Source organism: Pagrus major, chromosome 2 (assembly GCF_040436345.1).
Source record: "Pagrus major chromosome 2, Pma_NU_1.0".
NCBI classification, from domain to species: domain Eukaryota; kingdom Metazoa; phylum Chordata; class Actinopteri; order Spariformes; family Sparidae; genus Pagrus; species Pagrus major.
This window is the reverse complement of record NC_133216.1, coordinates 34,166,998-34,179,171: the sequence shown is the minus strand read 5'-3', so window position 1 is coordinate 34,179,171 and position 12,174 is coordinate 34,166,998. Positions and strand designations below refer to the sequence as shown.

At 39.8% G+C, this 12,174-nt stretch overlaps 1 protein-coding gene across 4 annotated transcripts in view; it reads left to right on the top strand.

The window, feature by feature from the left end:
- LOC141009343 (kinase suppressor of Ras 1-like) overlaps positions 1-12,174 on the top strand; it is a 94,671-nt gene that overhangs the window by 20,410 nt on the left and 62,087 nt on the right. For 2 of the 4 annotated variants that reach the window (XM_073481895.1, XM_073481916.1), the window contains exons 2-4: positions 4,148-4,307; positions 4,755-4,860; positions 8,459-8,605. The exons of 1 other annotated variant lie outside the window; for it this stretch is intronic. In XM_073481895.1, coding sequence (XP_073337996.1) covers positions 8,483-8,605 — 123 coding nt within the window. In that variant the 5' untranslated portion in view covers positions 4,148-4,307; positions 4,755-4,860; positions 8,459-8,482. The remainder of the gene's footprint in view (positions 1-4,147; positions 4,308-4,754; positions 4,861-8,458; positions 8,606-12,174) is intronic. One more of the 4 variants, XM_073481905.1, reaches the window with a different exon arrangement.

The following is a 12,174-nucleotide window of genomic DNA, read 5'->3' as shown; positions in this document are numbered from 1 at the left end:
CATACAATCAGCCAATGAAGATCTTTCTCTTTTGTTTTTTAAGTGTCTTCCCCAAAACTACATACTGCACCTTTAATGTACTATACTACTGTATTTTCAGTTTTGCTGCTTAAATGAAATATTTACTGGCATTGCTGTGTAAGCTGAAGCCATACACTGAGCACATCCTCTCTAATGTTTCAGTAAATAACACCAAAATAAGACAACAGATAATAATAGTAAAAACACATTTTCTAGTTAAATGTTATTGTTTGTAGATGTTTTATTTTGTAGAGACAGGGCTTTCAAGGGTTTCCTGAAATATAAATACGACTCAAAGTACCCAGTAGCTCCATGCTTCTCTGCTTGCTAGCTTCACAGCTCTAGGTGCTGATACTGCTCTGTGCACTTATTAAAACTTTCAGTAAGATTTTGCTTTTTGTTTCCATGCCTTGACAAATCAAGAAATAACATGTCTGGTGCTATACTGCTGATCCAGTGATACTGTGTCAGTGTAGTGAGGAATTGTAACATTACAGTAATTGAGGTTCCAAATTCTGCAAAGATTCATTAAACTATTTGAATCGGACTATGAGCAAACAGTTGAAACTAACATTAAGGAACAGTTTCAGCCATAGTCACTCTAGCATGTGAGGCTGTTAATATGAGAAGGCAGTCTATGCAAAGTGTTGATGATGGTCAGGAAAGCCCCATGTGGTTTCCAACTGTCTGCTCTTGTTTTCTCTTTTCATTTTCTTTCCTCCCCCTCTCTCTCATGTGTATTATTGTATCATGGTCCTCCATTTTCTTTTTTTTGTAGAGCTTACTCGTCTGCACCAATTATTTTGCACATCATTTAGATCATTAGTTAGGACAACTGCTGGTGGATTTGATACATTCTTAAAAAAATCTGATTACATAAATTAGACATGTCTTAAAGCTTCTGTAAGCGTTACTGTCATTTTAGCTAACTTCCTGTCCGGTTCCCTGTCTCCTCCCTCCTCTCTGTGTCCCCACATGAATGCGGAGCGGTAATTGCCAGACATAACAGCAAACAGGAAGAGCCTGCTCTCTATGAGTTCACAAGCACACAGGACTGCCTCTTTATGGGGATGTTTGGATAGAGTGGGCAGGGCATTTCTTTTCTCTTTTACAGTATGAGTAGGGTATGAGCAGGTCACAATTTTTATCACTTTACTACTTTTTATGCGTTTATGACCACATACCTGTAAAACTCCGATCAGCCTCAACTGTTCTTCGAGTTAAGTGCTAAATTTCAAATGTGAGCATGTCAACATAATAAACATAAAATATTAAGTATCAGCTTGCTTACATGCTGGTAGCATTTAGTTTAGGTGCATCAACCCATAACAATTATCATCCACTCTCATGGATACATCACTGACCATTTCCCAATTGATGTGTGTTATCTCAGCAATTATATTATTCCCTCCCTAGACTCCTAGACATGTATTTGTTGTATGCTATGTGTGGCACATGATACAACACTACATGATGCAGAATGCAGAAATTAATTTCGATAGTTGATTTAAATCTGACACAATGAGCTAATAAATAGTAAGACAGAAACATAAACGTAGTTGCAATCATCAAGCAACAGTGCTGAGTGCGGAGATCCAGACAGACAGATGTTGAAGGCCGTAGGCTTATTACTGCTGTGTGGGTCCAGGTGTTGTTCAGTGCAAACTAACACCTCCTGTTCTTATCATAGGATCTATAAGCACCAGTGAATCTCACCTCAGGCTATTCAAAGACTAGCTACTAATTTGCAATTTCAGTGCACACAGGATAGGCATCCTACACCCTTAAAATGGAGGCTGTTGAAAGAGTTCTTTAGAATCCATCTGTAGCTTAATCCTTGAGTGGTGGAAGAAGTATTCAGAACTTCACTTAAAGAAGTATTTCATAACTGGAAAGGGGGCCTTTGCATAAAATTAGGCTGTCTATGCAGCAGAGAGACACAAATGTTTTTAAAACTGGTGCTACATGACCAGAGAAAATGGACTTTATTCCCTTTTGCTCAAAAGGTGGAAAACCTACAACAACCGGAATGCACTGCGCCACACCTGACCAATAAACACTCCCGCTGATGGATAACGTTTGGCAGTGCTTGGTTTTGGCTCAAAGTCTGTTTTGAAACAGTAAGGCGCAGTCAGCTAGTAACAAACCAGACTCACACTGAGCTGAAATATAATCATGCTATTGTCGACACTGTTGTTCTGGAATACTCATCTAAAGTATTATGGTCCTATTTCAGTAACTGCTGGTGCATGTGTGTTAATGTCTCAGTCAACTGTCATTTGTAGTAAAATGAGAGAGAAAAGGCTTTCAGAGAGGCAGTAGGTGATATGAGAGGAGATGCCACCCCCCTTGTAAGCAGAATGACCAGAAAGCATCCCCCTTATCAACCTGCCATTTTTCATGTCTGTCCCCTAGTAGCAGAGAGAGCTATGGCATTAAAAAGGCTCAATAGCAGCTAGTGGCAGTCCTATAACAACATTCTATATCCAGTGAGTCTGACTTAAAGCCTAACTTTGCTGTATATTGATACATCTATCTGTGGTGGTCAAGTAGCAGACAGATTTGTAATTGTGCTGCCCTGTTTCAGTGTCAGTTTCAGAATTGTGTCTGTACTGATGAAAATACACCCACAGACCAAGACCAACAAAATAATTTGTGGGAGACATGACTATGGATATTATTTTTAAGATAGGGTTAGGGTTAGTATGATGTTGGGTTTAGGTTTTGGCCATGTGGCCCCCTGTTAAAAATGAACAAATCACTGGGCCTCCCCTCTGGCTCAGCTGGTAGAGATTGTGCCCCATTTAAAGAGGCTGTGTACTTGCTGCAGTGGCATAGGGTTTGAATCTGACAGATGGCCCTTTGCTGCATGACATGCCCCCTCTTTCTTTCATCCCGTTTCCTGTCACTCTTTAGCTGTATTTTCTAAAAAAGCCATGACAAAGGCCAAATGATTATTTAAAAAAAGAGCAAATCAGAGTGCAGGGAGGATTCACTGGCACTCGATGTTGGACAAGTATCAAGATAAATGGTTAAAAAATAAATTTTAAAAAAGTGTCAGAGATCTACTCTTCATATCAGTGAGTGATGGAGGCAAGATGTGGGTTGCCAGACTTGGCTACAAAGATTTCTGCAGCGCAACTGCCTCACAATTCAATGTTGCACCACCATGACCCAGTAGCCTGCAGTTAATTAAAAATATGGCAGCACACATTCTCACTCGAACTAAAAAGACTGAACACACTACTGATATTAAGTTCTCTGCATTGGCTCTCTGTCAAAACAAGAATGAATTTAAGATTTTGATACTTACAAATACAAAGCTCTACATAGCCTTGCACCTCAAATATAAAAGACATACTCTCGATACCAGCCGATAAGAACTCTCAGGTCCACAGGCAGTGGTCTTTAAACCAAATCCTTCATACTAACTGTAAAGCAGGGGAGGCTGCCTTCTGTATCTATGCCCCAAGTAGATGGAATGCCCTGCCAGAGGACCTGAGAAAGGCCCCTACACGGAACACACAAAAACAGGTTAAAAACATTACTTTAAAGCAACATTATGTAGAAATTGGCATTTTGTGTGATTTTCAACACCACTGTTGTGAATACAAATCCCAGGTCTTTAACAATTTGTCAGATGTAATGTAGGTTCTAACTACAAACAAAACTCATTACATCAGAACAATGTTATGTCTTGAAAACTTATATGTTGAAGTAAACATGTATGTAACGCTGTGATCCTACCCTCTCACTGAAGTTTCATAATGCAGAAACAAGTTATAGGGTGGTGGAGTGGCTGAGAGAGAGACACCATTCACCCTATTACAAGAGGCAGTTTTTTTAATGTAAAAAAGTTATGTAATGTTTCTTGAAAGGTGCATTTTGTAAGATCTCGACATAATTTAAGTTGAAAACATTTAAAAAATGAACTAAACCTATCAACAGAGTGTGAAGAAGTAACAGTTCTGCCGTTATGTCCAAGATAACTATGTATGCAGAGATATCCACTGCTGAGCAGCCTGAAGCAGCTAGGACGGGCCGTCCCTTCTGTAATACATTTTGTAATAAGTCCTCCTGGCCTGAGAGGTGATAGTGAGTCACTGTAGCCTCTACTTTGCCACAGGAGTGGATGAACAGCTCCTGAAAAGAAACCACGTCCACAGCAGAGCAAAGAAGCGACATAAGAAGAAGCTAGACAAGAGTACATTTTGCTGGGCTTTTCTAACACTGGAGACAGCTGTTGGCAAGTTAATAGCTGAACTGGCAAAGTTTTTTTTAGACCGGTAAGTAACATCTAATGTTGACTGTTTATTGAAACATATCTTTAGTGTAACTAATGACAGCACAAACTGTTACAGTTAGTGTGATGTGACTCTTTTCTTGTTCTTGCTAAAATTGAGCTTAGTAAGCTATAATGTACACAATCGCTACACATGAAGATCATAAGATAGCGATTTTGACCGGCTGTATTCTTGCTCTGCTGTCATTTATTAGTTGGCTAGATTTATAACAGCTGACTGTAAATTGCGATTGTATGGTCCCAGTAATAGACAGACTATTATCGTTCAATTCTTCATATTGTAACGACTTGGCACTATGGTTATAAGACTGTTATGTAACTTCGCTATACAGTTTGAGGACATTACGGGGTTTCTTATGTGTGTCTTTCTGCAGCAATGGCACTGTTAGAGATTGTGTACAGTCAGTAAATCATGAACGTGTTGCTCCAGGAATGAACAAGGAGCAGCTCCGGCTTCTACCGTCATGAAGAAACAACCAGGCCTGCAGAGCTGAAGATCCTGCTGCATCAAGTATCGGACTGAGTGACAGTCACAAGTAAGTCTAAAGTGGCTGAAGATCTCACTTATCGTACTTTGTAAACCACATGCCTTGTGAAAACCATGTGGCTGGCTGATGAACACGTTTTTTCTCTGCAGTCCATGTTTCCGCTATGTGACAATATAAAATCATTAGTTTTGTACACAACTGTTCCTCACTTTCTTCCTGAAAGAGGGCAGATGGCACTGTGATGTATGTTTATGAGTGCTGACATCGTCTGAGTGAAATAATAAATAAATCCTGTCTGTAATATTAAAATTAAAGATCTTACTAAATATATCTTACATGTACAGGGGGCTTTACAGAAAATAGAACATCAATAGAATAAGCTGTTCTCATTATTTAGTATCAATGTACTATATACCTCAAAAGGTGTTATTAGCACTAATTGTGTAACAAAAGAATGCAAATGACCAATGGTGAATATATGGGTAAATAAAAATATACACTTATCAGCCACAACATTAAAACCCCTGACAGGTGACGTGAATAACATTGATCATCTCATCACAATGCGCTGGGAAACCTTGGGTGCTGGCAAACATGTGAATGCCACTTGACACGCACCACCCATCTAAACACTGTTGTGGACCAAATACACCCCCTCATCACAACAACACTACCCGATGGCAGTGGCCCCCCAGCAGGACAGTGTGCCCTGACACACCGAAACACTGCTCAGGAACAGCTCGAGGAACAAAATAAAGGGCCCAAGGTGTTGACCAGGCCTCCAAATTCCCCAGATCCCAATCTGATCGAGCATCTGTAAGATGTGCTGGAGCAGGTCTGATCCATGGAGGCCCCACCCCCCAACATACAGGACCCAGAGGATCCACTATAAAACGCCCTGGTGCCAGACACCACAGGACACCCTCAGAGATCTTAAGTCCATGTCTTGATGGGTCAGAGCTGTTTTGGCTGCACAAGGAGAACCTTCACAATATTAGGCAGGTGGTCATAATGTTATGGTATCGGTGTATATGTATAGTAATAATTATTTTGGTAATTAAAAACTTGCAATAATGAATTGGCAATGAGGCAAAAATTATAGTGCATAGTTTTTTACAGTGGGAAGAAAGTGAACTGAAAGTGTAAGCCTATCTAAATCACAAGAATCAAAAGCATTGTCTATTTTTACCGTAGCTTACATCTTTCTTGGAAGAAAGTCTTGAACAACACTTCTTCATCCTTATTACAAAAGCAGTATTTATGATCAAGAGATCAAGCATTTCCCCTGTATATCGCCAAATGCAGAGGATCAAAATAATTTTTCTGCAATGTTTCATATTTTAAAGCATTCCTGGTATGTCTGTTGGAGCGTGATTTACACAATATCCTTAATATTATTTTTAAAAATTGGATTTTTTCAACAGAAAAAAACAAAGAACTATGTTAAACTTTATCTATATATTAAATTATATTATTCTAAGTGCTGTATCATAGGCAACGTGTTTCAGTTTCAAGACATTTCACCTCTCATCTAAGAGGCTTCTTCAGTTCTAACTAACTGGAGGGGAGTTGCAGGCTTTTAAACTCTGTGTGTGAGTGTCCTTACAGAGTCATTAAGGACACGTGTGAGCTCTGAGTTTCAGACTTGTTAGGGCCTCTTGTGGGTCGTTGACCCAATCGGCCTTCATGTGGGTTGCTAGGGCTAGGTGAGCCCAGGTGTGAATGGTTGTTAAGCTGTCTGGGGAGAGAACTCAGTACTGCATTGTAGGTGGGTGATAAGTAATGTTGTAGGCCACCTCCTCTGTTCAAAGACGGTCGTTCCAGTTTGACATATATGGATTCCTTTACTCCTCTTTCAAACTATCTGTCTTCTCTGGCCAATATGTTTACATTGTTGTCCTCAAAGGAATGATTTTTCTCCTTCAGATGTAAGTGGACAGCAGAGTCTTGAACTGAGGAGTTGGCCCTCCTGTGTTGTGCCATTCTTTTATGGAGATGTTGTTTTGTCTCCCCAATGTACAAATCTGTGCAGTCCTAGCTGCATTGAACAGCATAAACTACATTACTGTGTTTATGCCTGGGTGTTTTGTCCTTAGGATGGACACGTTTCTGCCTCAGCTTGTTGGTAGTTTTAGGTTTATAGTGTTTTTTCAACATTACAAATATCAACCTGGATGTGAAGAACATTTAAGCCCCGTTTCTTTTTCGTTTACTTTCCATCAAAGCGCTCTTCTTACCATCAATAAAGGCTCTGGCCCCACTAAAGCAGACTTGTTTGTTTGGACAATAAAACTCACCTAATGAACATTGCATGCAGTGTGGCTTAAAAAAAACAGAAAGTGGTTAAGAACAGAATAGTTCTATATGAAAGTTATTTGCACTTAGGGAATCTTTCAACACTATAGCCTCTTATCACATCTAATTACTATATGTTTATCATTTCATATAAGATGTCTAAGAATAGCTTCATATGATAATAGAATATAATAAATAATCGAAGTAAAATATTTGATTTTTGCACCTAAATAGCAATAGGTATGTTTCCATTCATCTGTTTTTTTACACATTATTCAATTTGTTCATTTAAAAAACATGTGGAAACCAACCCAATCATCAGAATAATGTTGGCAATGTACATTCCTGCTGAGCACGGATATATTAAAACTTCTGTAGGTTCAATTTTAGAACATGGTCTTGTTGACACAAGTCATATGGTAGGTATGGCACATATTTGTGTGGTGAACATATTTGTGGTTTACAGAAATGTAAAATGCCAACATTGTATTTTGGTAAATGGGCTGGTGGAAATAATCAATTTCAAAAAAATCTTGCAAAAACATTATTAAGCTTGGCTGTGGTGGAAATCGTATTGTATCAATAAGAGTGAAATGGAAACAGACTAAGCAAACAAATCTTGACGTACACGAAGCATGTAACTTAAATATCCACTGAAGCCTCCACTTCACCAAAGAGAATAGTGGCAGACAAAAAGATCAGATTTGTGCGGAGTGCATGAGGGTGAAAATTCAGGAAACATCAGCGACAAGCTCTTATAATTGCTTCACACTTGTTCCAACAGTTTGTTAGATGGCTTAACAGCAGACTTCTGGTGTGGACCACCAGTCAGGGGGATTTCCTCAAACTGAACCAAGTCTCATTTCTCACTACTGCTTTACATACATACACTACTTGACATTTATGGTTAATATAACAAGAAGGTTGAGGTTTGTTTGGAAAATAATGTGTACAAGTAATTTGACCTTACTTAATGTCACATATGCTTGACAACACAAGTCAGCATTCACACATTCACACACACATTCATACGCTGGTGGCAGAGGCTACCATGCAAGATGCTACCTGTTCATCAGGAGCAATAACCATTCATACACACTCACACACTGATGGAAGAGCCACCGGGAGCAAATGTGGGCTCAGTATCTTGCTGAAGGACATCTCGACATGTAGAATCGAACCACTGACCCTCAAGTTGGTGGACGGCCGCTCTACCTCCTGAGCAATTAAAAACCTTACAGAGGTAATAAGAAAAGCTAGAGAATATAACTGGTTGGCTGTTGGGTGAACCTTTTCATTACACCTCAGTAAGAGAGTGAATCAGTCCATGTTGTGTTGGCTGCCCTTACAGGTGAAGCTGAGGCAGACCAAGTACATGTGGACACAGCTGCTGTGGAAACATAGGGTACCAGAAAAGAAGAGACCTGAAGCTCTGACTGGATATCCAAGACTGGAATACTGGCTTCTAACAGCTGACCTTACACCACAATTCATACAGGTGCGTGTGTGTGTGTGTGTGTGTGCGTGTGTGTGTGTGTGCGTGTGGGTGTGTGTGTGTGTGTGTGTGTGTGTGTGTGTGTGTGTGTGTGTGTGTGTGTGTGCGCGCGCGCGCGCGCGCGCGTGTGTGTGTGTGTGTGTGTGTGTGTGTGTGTGTGTGTGTGTGTGTGTGTGTGTGTGTGTGTGTGTGTGTGTGTTCGTTCTAGTGCTCATTGGTGGTTGCTTCCCCTGGGTATAGAGCCAACCCACCTAATAAAAGCTTTGCAGGTGCGTTTAAAAATGTGGACATCTTCCTGTTTGAGAACCTGAAACATATCAAAAATGTTTGATTGAATACTGGATTTGAGTTCATTAAAATGCTATCAAACCCCATTCTTACCTCGACAAAGAAAACTGAAACTGCATAGCTGAAGTCTGAGCGGAGACGAAATTAGATTTGACATTCAGGATTTGCAAAGATACTGTTGAGCTGTTTGATGACAATTCTTTGTGCCCTAAAGTCATTTTCAGTCATTTATTTTTGTGGGAAAAAAAACTGGACAAAATAATTAAAATATTAAATAAAGTAATGAAAGCAGAGTATTTTAAGCATGTGCCAGAAGGTGTCTGGAGATGTAAACAGATTTGCACAAGTTATGCTCATTCTGTCTCAACCCTTGCAGCTTGCAGCCCCTGACATGTTTTATCAAGACTTGCACTGACAGAACCAAGGTAGCTTTTGTTTTTTTGTTATCATGGAGACAGCCTGTTCAGCCGTGACCAGTTGAACATGGTCCAAATGTCGGAGTGTTGCCATCTTAGGTCAGCTACTGCCCATTTTCCGGCTGAGAACTAAAGACCGAAGGCCACTTATCTGAACTTTCATGTGTAGTCCTTCCACCATATTCTGGGGTCTTTTAAGAGTTGAATGTACCTTGAAAATCTCCACAGTGTCCAGAGGCTCTTGATCAGATTCAGAGCCTTAACTGACTCTTTTCAACGGGAAGGAGCAGCAGTTCTACTCAAAGCTCCTTCCAGATATCTAAGATCCTTGTCCTGTCCCTAAAAGTAATGGATTGTCCTCCTGTGTCACCACTTAGGTATGGTGCAAATGCTTGCATTACTGCTGATAGCAAACTAATCAGGCTGTCAAGACCTCATGATTAGAAAGAGGGTCAAACATTTTGGACCTGTTCAAAAACTTGGAAATCCTACCCAGAATGTTAAACCAAAAGAAGGGACCTGATCCAAAAATACCCAAAGATAATCAGACCTCATCCATATTGCAGTGGACCCAAACAGACCCTAATAGAGGTAGAGCCCCAATACTGTCAGTAGAAGTCGCAGATGCATAGAACTGCATTACATGTAATTTTTCCTACACTTAACAGGTCACACTGACCTCAAAAACACCAATTTTCCCCTGTGATGATTATGACAAGTGATCACACATGACAGCAGGTCCACTCGTATCCATTTGGGTATTACAGATATTGAACTTGGCTTGGGGCAGCAACTTACTCCCAACTTAGATGGAGTTGTCCTCCATTCTCTGGCAGAGTGCATTGATTTCTTTGAGATGCATGTACCTAAATTAAAATCCAATTGCGATAAAATGATAGCACACATAAGTGTAACTTAAAGACTGGCTACTTCTCCAGAAAGCAGTGGATTTCATTGGCTCTGTCATTGGATGACATCTAAGGGTTTTGTCTTGAGATGTCACAAAATTGAACTTATACACAAACACAAACTGCAAGTGACAGCAAGAATTTAATGTCCGTTGATTGGTCAAGGTTAAACTTACAGTATGCAGTTTCTGCAGCTAGGGGTCTCTCAATCAAAACAGAACTACTCTGGCATAGTCATCCATAGCACTGTCTGAGAAAGGTCTTGCTGCACCAATTATTATTATTATGGTGTTGGGGAAAACTTGTTTTTATTTCCTTAAACCAATCACACTTGATTTGCACGTGGGGAGGTGAGCCCTGGCATTAAAATGTAAGAGCCGCTAACTTGTTTACGCTCTTACTGGTAGCGACCAGGTCAGTGTTAGAGTAACCTGCTAGCTTGGAAGTTGTTGTTCTTGTTGTTCCCTGCAGCAACAGGGATTTTGAAAACAATAACACAGAGATAGCATCAGGGAGTTTATTCATGTTATGTTAAGTCTCATTTGCTGACTTCCTTTCTCACTCTCCTGGAAGTTATAGTGACAGGTGACCAAATGAAATGCACCGTTACATAAATGAATGGATTTCTCTGGGTTTAAATACGGTTGGAAACATTTGTGAGAATCTAAGTGCACAGCTCAACAAATATATAACAAAGCTCTAGTTATTTTTGGACATTTCAGTGTATAAATCTTTCATATTATATTTTTAAGGAAAAGTGATCGGACTTTCTAAAATGCATAAACATGCACCAGTTTGATATCTTGAGCTTCACCTCCTCGCTCTCACTCTGTTTTGTCCTATTCGAAAATACATTTTAAAATCTAGGTGCCTTTTAACTGGATAAATCAGCACTTGTTTGGACCAAAACATTTTGAATTTATAGTTTCAGAATTCTCTCTTGGTGATTAATGCAGTTATCAGCAATCCTGCCTTCCTTTGGTGCCAGACATCTTTAATTTTGGCTTTGTGTTGTCTTGGCCATGTCCCACCTGTCCTCTTCCCTGACTGATGTCAAAATTCCATCCAAAAAGACAACTTAAACATTAACCACCATGATGCCATACCCCAGGAACATCATTGATGAGAAACCAGTCTAGTAAATGATTCCACTTTACTATTTACATAATAATGTGTGTGTGTGTGCGGGTGTTTCTGGTATGGCTCAGCCTTTAATTACTGTGTGGTGCCAACCGGTCAAACTGGTCTGAACCCAGCCTATTTACAAATAAAAGGGATTAGGGAATAATACCTTACAAGTTGTACGCTCCATGGATATATACAGCATCATTCATTACAATCATGGAATGTACAAACATGGAGGGTACTATCCTGCTTATACCAAGTTGACAGATATATAATTTGGAGACTTAACATCCAATTCTGATTGTTAAAAATGTCAGAGAACCCCCTTCAACATACTGTGCTTTTGTGTCAGCGTCAATGTCCGCCATTATGAATTAATAATACGGTCACAGGTTTTCCTCCCACATCACATTTTCATCAAAGAAACTGATCTATGTTGTAGGCTGATGCATCAAATCTTGTTCAGTGTAAAGTGGGTGACCCTAGGAAAGCGTTTCCTGACATGTCAGGCATAACAACTTTATAAGGTGATAGACAACATGTCAGGGCTGTGTGTTGTGGAGTTTTGTTATGCCCAAGTGGCCAAAAAAATCTATGGATGCAGCAAAATATTTTTCCCCAAACTTTATCTATTAGACATCTATTACTATAATGGCTTTCGTTACCTTCCATTACAAATTTGTATGTCCTCCGAACCAGGATAGAATGTGTGAAACATGGACAAAGCAGTTCAATTGACCAAGATTCTTTCCTATGCAATTGCTGGAGGAGATTCAAATTGAATCTCAGTGTAAGTGAAATTAATTTACCAAAGCAGAGATGGCCCTAATGTTAG